Raw genomic sequence first — 17,792 nt, forward strand, 5'->3', positions numbered from 1 at the left:
AATTGAACTTAAATTGCTAATACTAAAGGTCAACATCATTTGTTAGGTTCAGGCAAGTTACTGAAACACTCCTCTCACTATTTTGTGTTAAGTTAAATAAACTTTGCCTCTAAATGCTTTCTTCAGCTTTTTTTCTTTTTCTACTCTTTATTTTCTTAGTTTACTGTGAAATGTATTTGGATTCAGCATATACAAACTTTGATGTTGCGGTTGCTTGTCTTTTTGGATTACTAAATCATAAGCTGAAAATACTCAATTTTTTCACTGTGGCAAATTTTTAGCATAAAATACAAATATGTGCTAGACTAAAAATATGTGCTAGGCTATATTTTGTACCTTTGTTCATTCCTGCCCAATTCCTAAACCCCATATTTCCACTTGTTTTTTTTGAATTTTCAACTTTAACTAATTAGTGTATCCCCACCTGTTGTTAAGTACAGAATACAGTGAAAGACTGGTTTTGAAGATGATTTAATGTATTAAAAATGCCCCAACTTTTTTGGAAGCATGGTTTATTTTTGACTTTCTCTTTGTTCTTTGCCTTTGCTTTGCTGTAACTTTCTTAATGGCTAAGGACAGGTTTGCTTTCTTTGGAATCTCTTGCTAGAGCTGATCATGAACTGTGTATATAGATTCATTTTAATAAATTCTAATAAATGTTTTCCTACAGACTACACCCAACTTTGTCATGCAGCTATAATTTGTATTATTTTTCTTTTAGTGGGTAATCGTATGAGTGGAAGTAATTTTTTTTTTTTTTATCAAATGAAATGACAACTTCTTGAGTTTTAAAACGGCCCAACACATCTCTCTTGTTGAAGAATCTTTTATTTATCTAATAGTGATCTTTGGTTATGTCTTCGATATCTTGGTGGAAAAGATGCACTTTTGAATGAAAGGATGAAAGACACGTGCATCGTGAGAGTAATCAAAGACTGCATAAAACTTAAAATGCAAGTATTTAGAGCTGTTTCTACAGAAAGAGGTATATCTGCTGGCACATACAACTTCGTGTTCTGGTATATGGCTGATATATATACACACATGTGTGTATATATGTACACACACACACACAACAGATTTATAACTTCAATCTGACTTCTGTCCAAGTAGTAAGAATTCCCTCACAGCACAACTCATAAATACATTATATGTTGTTTCTGGTGCTGCTGTGATTCTTAACTAATTCTGGGTATTTTTGTTTCCTTTTGTTTTTAAAGGATCAGTTTGATAATTTGGACAAGCATACACAGTGGGGCATTGACTTCTTGGAGAAATATGCAAAATTTGTAAAAGAAAGGATAGAAATTGAGCAAAACTATGCAAAACAACTGAGGTAAGGATTTTTTCTTTTTAAAAGAATTTTAACAGTTATTTAAAATGACTGTATCAGATGGTGGGCAAGCATGTAATGTCATGATTAACGACTGTTTTCATTTATAGAGTGAATTAGATCACTAGTTCTTTTCATGACAGACAAGTTTTTCTTTACCAGTCCAAACCAGAAAATTATCTTTGGGTGTGTGCTTGCTTGCTTGTTTTTGCCTTCTTTCCTCCCCCTCTTCCCACATACCCTTCAAAACTTTTAACTAAAAAGGTTTGACTTAAATTTTAAGATTCAAAATAAAACTGTAGCAATGTTTTTGCACTGACTATCAGCATGTTTGTTGCAAAGTATGTTATCCGTGTCTATGTTTTCGTGTTTTCAACCAGCTTCAAGCCCCTGCTACTAATTAATTTCTCATGTTGAATTGGGAAGAGCTGCGCTACATTGTGTTAAGAAATCCGATTTAAATCATTGAGTAGAACTTGAGAAAGCAGCAGATCTTCCTGTCCTTAAAGCATGCCCTTTCCATAGCTGGTCTTGTCCCTTTGGGTGAGACTGTAACCCAACCACCCTTTGTCTTATGTCTCCAGTTTGCTTTCTATTGGTGCCAAGTGAAACATCTTTTAGGTCCAGTAGGAATTTCCCCTCGGGGATCATACAAGAAGAGTAACAGCAATGAAATGACAGAGAAGCACATTCTTGAGAATAAAGTAAGATTGATTTTTACCAAAAGGTGCGCACAGTGCTTGAAGAAAAAGATTTAAAATAAGACACTCCTGCAAACTTGGCCTTCACTGTAATCTTTGCTGTCTTGAATTCCTTTGGGGATTCAGCTGAAGCTGCTGCCTAGCCCTTGTCAGACTGAAACTGATAGCAGCTTCTCTCCTGTGGTGTCTTCCATCGTCTCATCGTTGGCAAACTAGATTGTCATCAGAGTTGAGGAATCCTTCTTCATAAATGCAGTAATGAGGTTCACAGCTGAGGGTATGGATGTTCTCTGTCTAGGCTGCTCATTTCCCTTTTGATTTCTGTATCAGTTTCTTTTGATCCAGTTGTGTATGTTCACCTAATACCCCATTACTTTACTGAAGGAATTTTTTTCTTAAAAGGAAGGAAATAAATACTACTTTTCCAAAGCTGGCGTAGAAGAACTTCAGGAGGTAAAGGAAAAATTGAAGCATGCACACCACCACTTCACAGCCCAGTTGTTCTTTGTTTTCAGTTGTCTGTTTAAAAATGGAAGTGTGTTTTATTTGCACGGATCTTACCAGACCTTTTCCTTGAATAGTATGAACAAATGCCATTTTGCTTAATTTTATTCAAAGGTTAATTCCACAGCTAGCAAGACAAGATGCCACATTATTACTTCAGGATTTGTCTAAAAGTAGGAAATCTTCTCTGTTCAGCATTTTATTCTTTTGGGTAAAACTCTTTCTCAAAGTGTCTTTGAAAAATGAAAGAGTTATGTCGAGTACCCCTTCTGTCAGATGACTGGACTGACTGTCCCTGTGCAGTAAGTATGACAGTTTTGAGAAGCACAGGTCTTGCTGCACAGTTGTGTCATACAGTGCATGCGTGCACTTAACTGCCTGCTGCCAACGAGAGTCTGGACAGCACACACATGAGAGGGTAACTGATTTTCTGCCAGCAGACCAGTTCATTAAGCTACTTTTCAATATTCCTGCCTGTGTATTCCTTGGGAGAGAATTGATGGTTAGTTAGGAATTGTCTTGTGATAACAACTTGACTTCAGCCATCATTGCTCTTGAGGACACTCACTGTTTTTAGCAATGTGGAACAGTTGTGAGGCCCTGTGGGAGATTGAGATCAAGCAGAATTTTCCCCTCCAGAAGAGTTAGCCATCCTGCAGCTTGCTTCTGAGAACTTTTGAGAGATAAGATCTTGGGGATGGACTATGGTTCTGGTGAATTTTAATGCTGGCAGCATATGGTCTGTGAGAAAGATATTAATATCTCTGATAGAGATTTTGAGTTTATAATTGATTTTTCCTTTTGTAACGAAATACAATTTGAAAAACAGGATGTTGAGAATCTCTTCATAGTAAACTTTATAGCTGAGATTTATTATGCCCTTTTTTAGTAGATGTATAAACAGTACAGTGAGTGGTCACCTGTTGGTAGTTCTATGACTCTCTTAGTACTTGGGTGGGAGACCAAGAAAAAACAAGTTTAATGAGGGAGATAATGCTAGGGATGTATGGTGATAGTTTTCTGCCTTGCTTTCAGTGTGGGCTGTGAACATTCTGTTGAGATTGATGGATAGACTTAAACCCAAGGATGAAAACTTGAGTGAATTTTTCATAACAGTTTTCACAAATGAGAGTCCGTGTCCTGGCAGAAATTCATACTCACTTTGTGTATACCCTTGTATTTTGATGAATTTTTTTTTTTGTATACTGTCACAACTTGGTGATGAGACTTTCCGAGGTGCAACAGCTGTTTTCAGTCTTCTAGAAGATGACAAATGATGCATGTACAACGTATGAGGAACAGTTTGAGTGAAGTCACTATATTCTTACTGTGTGCAGTTATTGCAGTTTGTGGTCACTGAGTAATTCCAGAAATGATAACTTGTAAGAATCCTGTCCAAATATTGGTTTTAGGTTGCAAGTCATTCCTTGCTATTCTTCTTTGGTAGGCTGTTCTCAATACTGAGAAAAAGTCTAAGAAAAATTGAAACCATTGAGGAATCCTCAAATGCCTACGGAGGAAAAAAACTGTCTAGAGAGCTTGTCTAGTCTTTGTCTGCAGTATACTTTGTTCTGAAAAAAAGCAACTATAATTTCATTTTTTTGAGCTAACTTAAAGGAAAAATCTTAAGTTTTGTGTAGCTTAGGTCTCAGCTAAAGTATTGTGGTACCCCAAGGATTGTGAAGGTTATTACAGGCTGTTACTGAGTTACAAGAATATGAATCATGACAAACATATTGCAATATACCTTGTAGGTTAACAGATTTCATTTTAATTATATGCCTGTTTAATTTGTTCTTATTTTATAATTGGAAAAAAACAGAATTAGCATGTGCCAAATTACTGGGCTCTTGGCTGAATTTTGTAATTGAATTCTCAGATGCTGTTTTTGATCAGCATTGTTGCTTTAAAGGGGTGGGGTGAAAGTCTGCTTTGTTTTCTTCCACATCATCACACACAAAACAATTCTGGAGGTTCACTCCCTTTTTGTTCTGTCGGAAGCATTTTGACACTTAAGAAGACAGAGGAGTTCCACTCCTTGTGATGTTTGGCAGTAATACAAGTTCTACCTGCCGTTACAGACAAAACTACCATGCGGAATAAGATTTCTGAATTTGGTCACTTTCTCTATTATCAGTTTAAATAAAATAGTGATGATTATTTTTGAACTATTTGAGTGTTTCCCTTTAAAACTGTACATTATGATCTCTGGAGTTGTGTAGTTAATCTGAGCAAATGTATTTTTCATGTTCATTCTGCACGCTATTGTGTGTAAGTGTTTTTTTTTTTTTCTAAATACAATATTAATATATGCATATGTCTAGTCAAATCGAGACATAGTTACCACGGTTTTTTATACAGAATCTTGGCAGCATTATTTAAAATGGATGTAAGCTCAAATGTGAAGTTTGGGACACAAATTATCACCATATGTTTTCATTTCTCGAATCTCTCTTCCTTTGATTGGAGCTGAGAATTTACGCTATTGATTGTTATCCAAATATGGATGTTGCAGGTTTTTTTATAGTGATGTTTCTGCAAGCCAAAACATATGAATTCTTAATGGTTCCAAGGATAGTCCTGCTTTGTAAACTCAAATTCCATGATACAATTTTTTAAGATTAATCTCTTCACTTTTTCTGATGATGTTACTAAATGCAGTTCATTGTCATTGTTTTCACCCAGTCCATAATATTGATGTGCAGTCACTGAGGCCATCAGAACCCTATTGAAAGTATTACTTCACATATAGATATGAAATGCTTTTAAGTACTTAACTACATTTTTTTTTAGTAACTTATGAAAGTTGCAAAAATTGTTTGCAGGCTCGTTTGTAATGTGATGTAGAGGTTTAGTACAAGCAGATACCAGAGTGCCCGAGCTGCTGCCTTAATACAAATTCTGCCATATTGTTGCTGCTGCTCCTGTTCTTTACCTTCTGTATTAATTGACTGAAGAAAACTTGAGTTGATAAACACGATTTTTATACAAATGTCTAAAATTTTATGTAGGTATTTTATGTACGTGGCTAGAAATAATTTTAATTTATTAACTAGGGTGCTTTTTGAAACTTCTGGCTGTGTGACGGAGGTACTTCTTCTCTTAAAGATCAGTACTAGAGTCCAGGCTGGTATCTCACTGGTGTTGACCTGAGACCAATTTATACTGAGAAGAGAGGTCAATAAAATTGCAGGAGCAGCATGTGGTTAGTCCTGTATGAAATCTGCTTCCGGATGGCTGTAAGACAGAGTGTGGTAGAAAAAGTCGTACTTCCAGAGAGGATTAAAGTCATCAATCTACACTTTTCTAAGGAATTACAGAGCAATTTATCCTGTAGATTTGATTCAGTTCTGATGGTCTGCCATTACTTCTGCAGTCTTGTTCTAAACTAGTCCAGGTTCATTTTTGGATCTTGAGGATTAGACATACATTTAGATAAAAATGTTAAAGAACTTTATGCCCCCATAAAGTGTCCACTGGCTCCTCTTTGAAATAATGCTTCACGCTTCAGATCCACGCTCATACTAAGCTGCTTGTCAACCTCATTTTTTCAGAGATTTAAATCTAATTTATCTGTTTTTTCTAAGTGTTGGTGTTCACTTCTTGGAAGAGTCATTTATGCTTCATTGTTCATATGAACACTGCTTCTTTCTTTGAACTTTAAATTCTACACTTCCTTGTCATTTCATTATTGACTTTGATTGTTGTACCTTGTGCAGTTATTAAATCTTAAATCCCGATCACACAGTGGCTCACAACTGTATGTTCCTGTGATCCTAAAATAGACAAGATTGACTAATGAAACTGACTTTTATTAGGAGAAAGGATTATATAATATGTTTGTCTTCCTGGAAACAGTAAAAAGGTGCATTAAAAAAATGAAATGAGAACAGAAATCAGCATGATAGTAAATAATCTATATTTCTGAGCCTCCTCTCCTGCCACTTTAAACTGTATTTTTTTTAGTAAGTGGTTTCTTTATTCATTTTTAACACCTCTGAAAGTCTTCCCTTGAAAAGGCTTTTGCATGGTTGCTTAGCTTACAGCATTGTATGCTTGTGATACATTTCACCTTCTGAATAAGGTGAATTTTAGGAATTTCCCATTCTGATGAGCAAAGCATAAATGTAAGGGAAAATAAACCATGGGAAACTTCCTTAGTGAAGAAGATTATTCTTTTATTTTTTTTCTTTTACTTGGGTTTATGCATTTTCCAGGCAAAATGTGTGTGTTTAATCCCTACTGAGTAGAATGTTAGAAGAGGGAGTGGATCTCTGGAACAGAGATTCTTGTTTTAACTTCAGTGAGAAAGTTCTTATAAAATTTGTAGATACTCTTTAAAGAAAGTCAGTGTTCTGTTTCTTAGTGCATTTTGAAGTAAAAAGGACTTGACTGTTTTATCATGGTTGTTCTTTCTGGTTGTAGTCTCTGAGGGTATGGAAAGAGACAAAGGGTCCAAGCTTGCTATTTCCACACTGACTCCCTGCTCATATTTTGGTATATAGTTCATGACTGAACATAGTCTCATTAATTGTACCTTTGTGCTGTAGAGATAATATGACTTCCAAATAAATTGATTTTAGAAATTGCACAAGATTATTTTAGATGAAAGCAGGATTAGCACCCTAGTTTTAATGATAAGGTAGTTCATAGTTGGTAACAACTGAAGTTACTCACGGACAATGGTAATGAGATACAAAACATGCATGCAAGATTTTGTTTCATAGAATTTTCTCTTATTCCTCCTCTCCTTTTTTCTGTTGGGGGTGTAGATTGTGTTACATAGTCCACTACTTTGCTGTTTTGGGGGAAACTGTTTTGGGCTATATTAATAATTAGTCTAAAAAGTCAATGGCCAATGGTCTCAATTACTACTGGACAGACAGATGGAAGAATTATATCCAGTGGCCAATTAAAAGACAACTGTTAAAGCAGCTCTATTAGGTTTGCGTTGCTTTGAACTTAATTTTGTCTTTGGGTGGATGTGTACAATAGTTCCATTACAAAATGTCATCCCTTTACACAATACAGAAGTTTGAATCAAGTCTACTTCATACCAGTTAAAAAGCAGAAGTTTCTTTGCATAGCCCAGGTCCATCTCAAGAAGGCACTTCAAGAAGTCTTCCCTGACAAGCTCAAGGCAAACACTCTGTCTCTTGAACAAAATGATTGGGTTGTGTGCGCTTGTTTTGTTGTTTGAGGGTTTTTTTTTTTCTTAAATGGAAGGTATGATTACTTAGAGATGTACAAGGGAAAAAAAATTGCCAGCATTATGTTGCTTCTATTTGTGGGTTGTAAAGTAAATAATCGACATGCATTATTTTCTGCTGCAATGTTAATTCACACTTTCAAATATTACTTTGATAGTTTAAATGAGAGATATCATAACAGGCAATCTGGTCCACCGTTTAAGCATTACTAGAAAGATTTCGATGAAGTGTTTGAAAATATGAGAATTTTTGTGAGGGTGGGCATTGGTATTTAAGTACTGATCTATTTAATTTGAGTGAATAGATTTACTCAATTTAACTCTCTTTAACTGTTTGCTGCTTTTAAAACACAGAAACTGAGATGTTTTGCTTCTTTGACCTCAAAAAGCATGAAGGTTGAGGGTAAGCAATTTGAGAAAAATCCGGTGTCTTACCTGATTTTCTTACGTCCAAAAAAGGATTCTTTATTTGCTGTAAAGTGACAAACTCTCACAGGGAAAGGAACTGTAGTAGTTTTTCTGTTTTATGGAAAAAACTGACAATTTTGAAAATTGCTGGAATAAAAAAATTGAAGGTATGAACATCCAGCTACTAAAAAGGAGAAGGAAGTTATGGATATTTTTTTTTTTCAAGACTGACAACATGTATCCTTTTGAATTTCAAGAATTTTAAAAGACCTCATTGCTGTCAGAAAAACAATATTATAAGTCAAAGCAAATATGTGTACTCAGAAGTTTAAAGCAAAGGTTGACGTACAGGAAGATAAGAATTTGGAAAATCACTGGACGTTCTCTCATATTATGCCTCCTGTCTGTAAAATTTTGTGGCTTCATTTTATGTTCATCACAGGATTTGGGATGTTTGTAGCAATATCTGTAACAGCAAATATTTTGCAGTTGTTTGTGTAAGCAGTGTATGCCTGTGTTATGCTCCAGGGAAGAGTAGGCGATGTGGTTTGTATATTTCTTAAGGTGCTGTTTCTGCATTGTATGATAAGCAAATGAGTTTATATAGGTGTTCTCGGAAATTGGACTGTGATACCGTGTAAAGTGCTGGTCTCATGGATGGTCTTTAAGAGATTTTCTTGATTTCTGAAAACCTGATATTTACAACAGTGGTGCTAGGGCAAAAAGTAACATCTTTCCTGGAAAGAGGTGTTGCCTCTTCTGTTCCGGAAGTATCCGTATTGAAGATAATGGAGATGCTGTGGTTAAAACCTTCGACCTGAATGTACACTCAAAGCTTAAATCGGTCATGGAGTTCTATGCTCCTGTGTATAGCATACAGTGTGCACTATCTGTATGTTACACTGTGATCATACGTTTGCTTTTTTCTTGTCTGATAGCCTTCTTTTGCACGTGTGAAAAGGAAGTTAAATAAAGAACTCATTATTTTATGTCTAGTCACTGTGCAATAGAGGTTTTAAAATACTTACATTGTTCTAGGTCAAAGTGACTTAAAACTTTGAAAAAGCCGTAGATTTCTGCCTTGTGTTATCTAAAGGACCCTTATAAGATGATAGAGGGAATAGACTTGTTCCTGGAAGTAATTGAAAAGAAATAATTTGTTCATGCAGTTTTCAATGTGTATGTCTTCTCAAAAGAGACTCTAAAATAGCATCTTTTTTTCATTCTTCCTTAATAGAAATCTGGTTAAGAAGTACTGTCCTAAACGTTCATCCAAAGATGAGGAACCCAGGTAAAAATGTGCATTTCAAGTTCTTTGTATAAGAAACAAGGACTACAATATATTCTGTCCTTTCATGGATTTATTTTTTTTTTCCTCTTTTTTTAAGATGAAGTATTTAATTGGTTAAGGCAACAAAAGAATTCTGCTTGGCTTCTTATAGTTCTGCTGTAATTCTTAAGCAATGAAACCTGAGTTTACTTCTATTAGTATTGTAAGGTAGTAAGCATGGCAGTTGTACTTGCTCTGTTCCAAATTAATCTTCAGCTAGCTGGAAGTTTGAAAGCAGTTTAGTATGCTATGTTCAGTCTGGTATTATTTTTTTATAGAAAAGCAATTATGTCTCCTTAGGCTGTGCTTTTTTGCTTAGTTTAGTGGTGTTTTCCAGTACATTTTACAGCAATACAAATGTAGCTATACATTTGTATACTGAGACTTGAGTGTATGCAAAATTGTCATGGTTTTGGCAAGAAGAGCTCTTAAAACTGCTGACTTGCTTTCACTCCGGTGACAAAATAAGTGAATGTCTAACTGTGGAGGAGGAATTTGTGCTAAAAAGCTTTATGATGATTTGCCAAAGAGGTGTTTGTTCTGCTGTCCATGTTCGTAGCCTTTTTTTTTATTTATTTAGAAAAACGCATTACTTTTTTTCTTTAGGGATAATTTCTCCAAAGAAAAGAAAGTGGGCAAGTTTCAGGTTGCAGACAGAGCACATGCTGTGCACAGAGTGCCTGAGAACTCACACTGTAGTTCTTTCCGCTATTTAGAGATCCTGGACCACAGGGAATGGGATTTCTAGTGCCAGGGTGGCATTTGAATTCCCCAGAGCCAAGCCTATGGAGATGGCAGTATTCCACAGTTCAAAGAGAGAAAGATGTCTATTTTAATGTGGTGCCTGTTTTTTTTTTTCCTTTCTTCCCTTCCACACACATTTTCTACCCTTTGCCCCTCCTCTTCCCCCTTTTTTAGTGCCAGCCATAGTGGCACCTTACTTCCAGCCAAGAGGTGGGCAGGCAAACAGGCAGCTGTCTCCAGAGCTGACAGCAAACTTGTTCTGTAGATCATCCATCGGGATGCATATGAGTGGTATGATTGGCATGTTCCACCCTCAAGACTACCAAGCACATCATCTCTGCAGCAAGTTCAGCCTCCGAGCCTAGGGACGTATGTATACGTTCCCAAGCTCAGGCCTCTCAGTTGGCAGCTTAGGAGATGCCACTGTACTACAGGGCTTTCCAGGTAGTATTCTTCTTCTTTCTTTTCCATCCACAAAAATCCATATTCTTATAAAATGTATTTGAAGAGACATTGCAACGTATAGTAGTACATCCTAGGCTTAATGTAGGCTTTCCCAACTTGCATTTCTACTATAATTCAATTAGCATTAAGATAAGGTTTATTGTAAAATATGTATGATTGGTGTTTTTTTTTTTTTTAATCAGGAGTACAGACTATACTAAAAGAAGTCTATTTAAACTGTCTCACTTTTTGTCTTTATATGTTTGTGCGTGTGTGCTTTCTGTCAGGTTTACTTCGTGTATTGCCTTTTTTAACATCCTTAATGAGTTGAATGACTATGCAGGACAACGAGAAGTAGTTGCAGAAGAAATGGGACACAGAGTGTATGGAGAACTGATGAGATATTCTCATGATCTAAAAACTGAGAGAAAAATGGTAATTTCTGTATTTTTACTTGATAATAGGATATCAAAATAGGTATGTCTTTTAACGAATTGGTGTATTTGTTTACCCAGTTTAATGAACTTGGCAATAAGTAGGTTTTGTAATACATTTGTCAAACACATTTAAACTTATTCTGTATTTTGATGTACTAGTTTGCTACAGTTATTAAACCTTGAAATTAAGATCTTGGGAGACTGCTTACTGGTAATTTTTTGCAAGTGTAATTTTCATCTGCGGTTCTGTTCTTAAATGATTAGTAATGTCTTCCACAGAGTACTGGTAACTGGTGGGAGATACTGCACATCATAGCATGTCAACTGAAGGAGGGACTAACTAATGGTAATAGTACTAAAAAGATAAGTAAATTAAACTTATTTGTGGTGTTTTTAGCATCTTCAGGAAGGGCGAAAGGCTCAACAGTATCTGGACATGTGCTGGAAACAGATGGATAATGTGAGCTTGTTTTTTTTCTTCCCTATCTAACTTAATAATATACACTCTGTAAATGGAATTGTTGTCGTCTTGCTTGCTTAGACTATAATGTTCAGCTGTATTACTGAATGTCCAAATAGGACTTAGTAACATCCAAAATACAGTTCAGTGTGTTTGTAGTTCCCTGTTTAAAAAAAAAAATCTCCTCTAAACAGCTTCTGTGTGTATGTTTGAGTGAGTTTTGGCTTTTATCCAGCGTAAAGGAATTTGTTTTTAACACGGGTACAGACTCCTTTGGTTGCTTCTCCGTGGGCTACTTTTTCTTTAGAGAGTAATAATAACAATTTATTCATATGAAGATGAAATCTTAAGTCACTGTATTTGACTTGAGTTTGAGGGCTTACATGAGGCCTGTTCTAGGATACTGCTGTAGACTATTACACTTTCAGGAGGCAGAATTACTGTCTAACAGAGAAATGCAGGAAGTAAATTTCTGTAGAATAGATTATAAGCTACCTTTTTCTTGAGAGACATGCATTTAAGGATGAGAAAACATAAGATTCAACCAAGCGTGTTCAAGATGTGTTCTGATATTCTGCTGGTTTTGTGTCTTAGAAATTTATTATATCTTTGATCCAGATTACTGTGAAGCAGTGCCAGAGAGCTGAATTTCTATTTTGTTGTTGTGGACCCAGATAAGTGATGTCTTGCTTCAGTGTCATGTCAAAGAGTTTAATTCATGGTCATGGGACCAGAGTAGGAGCAGATGTGGTAGTTCTGGATGCTTCACCAAGATAATTCCCAGAGTTCACCTCAAACAATCAGTTGTGTTGCCTGCACTGTGTTTACTTGAGTGCAAAGTCAGTCTTTTAAATGCATACAGCCATTAAGGGACACATTAACCTCAATTGCCTGACTTTGCACAGAAGCAGGAGAGCAGTGCTGACACATTCTGTTGCCAGTTTTTCACTAGAGATACCGACAGTTTTTCCTACAGCAGTTGTCTTGACAACAGCCGGGTATCTCGTACATCAATTGAATATTGTTGTCTGTGCTGCTTACAGCTACGGCAGTTGATAAGAATACTGATGATAATGGATGGGTATACTAAGATCTCATCATGTAGATAGATCCTTCAGACCACCTTCAAAATAATTTAGTTGAATTTATTCAATTAAAATTGATCACTGAAAAAGGGAACTTGAAAATTTTACTCATACAAGTCCAGGTTTAATTTTTTTGCCCCCTAACTTTTATTTGGGTTATTGAAGTCCGGCTAGAAAGTGGACTTGACTGGTTATAATTAACTGCAGATCTTTGTAATAGGTTATTTTGTATTTTGATTATCTGATATTTTATAGCATAATTACAGTTGTTTCCTTCTTGGTACTTCAAGGAAACAAGTTTTAAATGAAAAGTTGAAATTTTTTGAGACTTGATTGCTGAGAGAACAGTGTATTTACTTAAAGGTACTTAGTGAATTGAAGATATTTAAATGGAAGCTTTGATACTTAGAATTCAAAATTACTGTACAGAACCAAAAGGGGATAGTGGCTATTGGAGCATTAAGTTTGTGGCTTTTGTAGAGCAAAAAGAAATTTGAGAGAGAATGCAGAGAGGCAGAGAAGGCACAGCAAAGTTACGAAAGACTGGACAACGACACTAATGCGACAAAGGCTGATGTTGAGAAGGTAAGAGCCGTGCCATTTCTTTCTTTACTCTCTCTTTATTATAATAAACATTTTATTTGTATGTTATCATCAGTACTGGAACAACATTCTTTGAGTATATAAAATTGTGTATAAAATATGCTTGCTTATGATGTGCAAAATCGAAGTTAAGACAGCACAGAGAGGGAGGACGCTTCATTAGTCTCGAGATGATGCTGTTGAGATGATGACTGTCCTTAAACAGGCAGGCTTACTGGTATTTGGTATCTTGTGATATATATGTTCAATCACTTCCATGGTTTTTAAGATATGCATTTAAGCGACATGGCTAAGGGACCTAAATGATCATTGCTCTCTCTGTATGTAACAAATTAGGTCTGTAGACTGTCAGTATGTATGAAGTCTCACATTCTATTTATTTCGGTTATAAGGATATCAGTTTTGATGACTTGTGATTAGTGTTTTTGCATAGTTAATAAAAATAAATCAAAATTGTGCTGTATGTCATTGAAAAGCAAAAGACATGTTTGAACTGATAACACTTTCCTACTAGGCTAAGCAACAGTTAAACCTGCGCACGCATATGGCTGATGAAAACAAAAATGAATATGCTGCACAACTACAGAATTTTAATGGAGAGCAGCACAAACACTACTACATTGTCATTCCTCAGATTTATAAGGTAAAATAATTAACAGAGAAAGTATGTCATATCTTCTTTTAAAGGAGAAGTAGATTTTAAAAATTAAAACATTTTTGAGATTGTACTGGATACTTTTATCAAGAAATTAGCATAATCTTGATACAACCTGTGTTTTATCATGAGGCTTACTCCTTACAGTAATTATGTTTAGGCTTGTAATGAAAATATTCTGTTGCATCTTCTGTGAAGATTTTATATTTTATAGACTCTTTGTTTAAATATTGCTGAAGAAGTGTGGCAAAATAAACATTTGAGACATCTGGGTGACACCAAACATTTAAAACAATCATTCTAATAAGGTTTGATCACTAGTTCTCTTGATATTTGTGTGTGTGAATGCTTTGACTCTTGCAGAGATGAAGGAAAGTATATAGCTAATGGTGACTATGTGGTTTAATGTATCTCACGTACAGGTATAAAACGGGTGGATTGGAGGCAGAAGTACTTCCCCCCACCCCAATTGGTCATTGCTTCATCGATACTGCCATCTAAAATGGCCCAAAACTAAAAAAAAGTTAAAGGTCAAATTAGATTCATACTTGGCATGTAAAAAGGGGATTTCTCAAGGTGCTTCATGTAACTATTTAAGTGGGGTCTTTTTAAGATTCTTTCAAAAATAGAGACTTTGCAAAACTAGTTTGAAGTAAAGTAGTTGGGGGGCATCAGACAACGGGGAGTTCAGAAGTGTATTGGCATGTACGTTCAGCCATTTGGGAGGCTACAGGGACTGTAGAAACTGATTCCAAAACATGGAGTGAGGAAATGGAAAGTAAAAATACTGACTTTATTTGAAGATGTACCAGCTTAAGAATGCTTGACATTTTCCAGAAGCACAAAGGAGTTAATGTTTTTTAAAAACATTTTATTAGAAGGTCTAGGATTCCCAGGGAAAAAAATGCTTTTCTAATATTTCAAGTGTTAAGCAGCACTAGAGTAGATCTGACATTGGCACACTGATGGAGGAATTGTGGTCAACTCCCAAGAGAAACAGTTCGATCATTTTTGTTTGTAGCTTGGACCAGAGTTTTGGTTTATTGCTTTTATTTCTCTAGTCTTAAAATCCATTATCATTGTAAGATATTACTTATGTTTTTTGACATCTCCAGTAAGAGCAGAAAGGCGTAGTCCTACTTTCTCTTGGGACTGCATTTTTATTATTTCCTTGCAAATATTTGGTAACATTCTATGGGAAAACCTTGAGAAGAGGGATTTAGCATGACTAGGTTGTTGCTTTGTTTCAGGGAGAGGAAATTGGACGCTGTTTGAGCCATCTGCCTTTGTTAGAGCAGATATAGGAAAGATTCAACTTCTTAGTCTGTTTTTGATAAGCTATTAATGTATGTACTGTTGCTTTTTGTTTTGGGGTTTTTTTCCCACCTTCAGTTAGGTGAAAGGTCCAGGGCTATTATCTTAATACTATTTCTCTTTAATTTGTTCTTTTTGTTGTGTTCCAGTAGACTTGTATTACAAGTCTTATGTAATGGTATTCTTTTCTTTATTTTCTTGCACACTTCTAAAGGAAATGGTTTGTATTTCAAATCAGAGAGCATGTCTAAAAAGCATATAAATATTTCTAATTTTTCTTATTTTTTAATTATTGGTATTTATTGGACAACATAAAAATAAAAGCAAGATAGAGATATTTATCACCAGAAAGGAATTATTTGGAACTAGGAGAGAGTGAGGAAATGTAGAAATCAGTAGAATTTTTTTACTGTAGCTTTCATTTTTGCATGAAACAAATATTTTAAATTAAATAGGTGTCTGTAAACACTGTACACATGCTTTAAAAAAGAATAAGGAAAGGAAAGTCCAGTCATCTACATCATTTTTAAAATCAAATGTCTATGGGCATCATAAGTCTATGTCTGAAATGACTTGATTTTTTAACTTTATTAAGTTTTGTTTTCTTAAGCAAATAAAAACACTGGGAAAGCACAGAAATTCTGCTACACTGGTGACCCACAGTAGCTGCATACATCAGGATCGGGGGAAAAAAATCTGCAAATAAAAGCTTTATTTTATCATCCTTTGTGCTTGCAGCAACTTCAAGAAATGGATGAAAGAAGGACTATCAAACTTAGTGAGTGTTACAAAGGCTTTGCTGACTCTGAGCGCAAGGTTATTCCGATTATCTCTAAATGTCTAGAAGGGATGATCCTTGCAGCAAAATCAGTTGATGAACATAGAGTAAGTAGAATTGAGTAACTTTTTAAACGTGTGTGAGCAATTTAACTGATATGGAAGCTGTGGAGAGGGGAAAGATGGACTTAACCTGTACATTTGTATTTCTGTTATCAAGTATTTGTCTGCTTGAAAAGTGTTGTGACTTCAGTTTTAGCCTAAACGGTCACTTGCACTTTTGGTGTTTTTCTCTTCCTGTTTTATTGCTTTCTTGTGATCTGAAGCTATTTTGTTGCTTTCTCACTCTGTGATTTTGGACACATTGGTTTGGTTATCCTGAAACATCCTAGAACACCAACATTGTTGGTATTTTCTCCAGAATGTAGCATTAAATTATATAAAGGGTGTTCAGTTAAAAAAGTGTCATTCTATATCCTGTTTGATTGCAGCTACCGACACTTCTTTCTTACTCCTTTTAATAGAGGCTTTTCCCTGTGCTATCTTACTACACTATTTTCTTAGTGCTACCTTCATTTCAGTACTAATGCTGAAGGATTAGAAGGTGGGGTCATGGTTGGGCCCTAAAGCATGTCCTGTTTTAAATTTATGATAAGCCTTGGGGGGTATTTGGTGGATTCTGAAGAGCGGGGTATGCTTTGATTCACACCCATAGTAACACTGCTGAGAAAAAAGAACGTAAGTTATCTTAACGTGATCTATCCAAAAGCATGCCTTTTGAGCGCTCTCTCACTTTCCTATTTGTGCATCTCTACAATTAAAGGAAAAATTTAAGTCTCTGCATTTTTCTCTGTCCAGTTCTTCATGAGTTTGCTTGTTTTGCTTTTTAAACTCCTGAATGTTTATGTTTAGGACTCTCAACTAGTGATAGACTGCTTCAAATCTGGTTTTGAACCTCCGGGAGATTTTCCATTTGAAGATTACAGTCAGAATATTTACAGAACCATCTCTGATGGAACCATCAGTACACCAAAGCAGGAAGGAATGAGAATTGATTCAAAAACTACAGTGAGCAAGGCTAAAGGAAAGCTGTGGCTGTTTGGAAAGAAGCCAAAGGTAACAATTAAGAAATTACTATTTGGAAAATTCAAATGCGAAGATCTAGAGTGTATGGAAGCAGCGGTTTATTTATTTTAAAATAACCTTCCTCTTGCCTGGCACTGTCTTTTAAAATATGTGTAAGGAGATCTGAAGGTTTGAGTAGGGCTGCATACTTATATTAAGAATCAAGTTCTCACTGGGGGAAGTCTTCCAGTTTTTCTTCTAGTGATTTGTGTTGGGAATGTTTTTAATAGTTATTAGATAAAAGTAGCTTCCCATTTCTGTAACATTTCTAAGTTTCTGTAGAGACTTTCTATGATTGCATAGAAAAGGTGTTAATTGTAAATGTAAAAATAAGGGGAGGGGGAGTATGTTTTGGAATCAGGCAGACTTCAGATCTCTTTTATGCTACAAAAAGCAACCCCCTTCTAAATGTCCTTTCTTGTATTATTATATTAGTTTCAGTTAGCACTTTCTGTGCGAGATGCCTTCATGGATCAAGATTATCAATACATGCGTTAGCTATATAAATGAATAATGAAGCATATACATATTTAAATTTTATTCTAGGTCTTCATTTAGCATTGGAGCATATCAGTGACTCATTTTAATGATTCCCACAAATTTCGCTGTGGTTATTTTAATGCTCCAAGTCAGTTTCTGCCATTTATTATATGAAACTGTTCT

The 17,792-nt window shown here is 35.4% G+C and overlaps 1 protein-coding gene across 4 annotated transcripts in view; it reads left to right on the forward strand.

Moving 5' to 3' along the window:
- FNBP1L (formin binding protein 1 like) overlaps nucleotides 1-17,792 on the forward strand; it is a 60,029-nt gene that overhangs the window by 29,991 nt on the left and 12,246 nt on the right. For 3 of the 4 annotated variants that reach the window (XM_063343027.1, XM_063343028.1, XM_063343030.1), the window contains exons 2-9: nucleotides 1,221-1,336; nucleotides 9,393-9,446; nucleotides 10,961-11,108; nucleotides 11,508-11,570; nucleotides 13,136-13,240; nucleotides 13,773-13,901; nucleotides 15,966-16,112; nucleotides 16,917-17,120. In XM_063343027.1, the coding sequence (XP_063199097.1) occupies nucleotides 1,221-1,336; nucleotides 9,393-9,446; nucleotides 10,961-11,108; nucleotides 11,508-11,570; nucleotides 13,136-13,240; nucleotides 13,773-13,901; nucleotides 15,966-16,112; nucleotides 16,917-17,120 (966 nt within the window). The remainder of the gene's footprint in view (nucleotides 1-1,220; nucleotides 1,337-9,392; nucleotides 9,447-10,960; nucleotides 11,109-11,507; nucleotides 11,571-13,135; nucleotides 13,241-13,772; nucleotides 13,902-15,965; nucleotides 16,113-16,916; nucleotides 17,121-17,792) is intronic. The other variant, XM_063343029.1, reaches the window with a different exon arrangement.

Source organism: Chroicocephalus ridibundus, chromosome 8, assembly GCF_963924245.1.
Source record: "Chroicocephalus ridibundus chromosome 8, bChrRid1.1, whole genome shotgun sequence".
Classification (NCBI taxonomy): domain Eukaryota; kingdom Metazoa; phylum Chordata; class Aves; order Charadriiformes; family Laridae; genus Chroicocephalus; species Chroicocephalus ridibundus.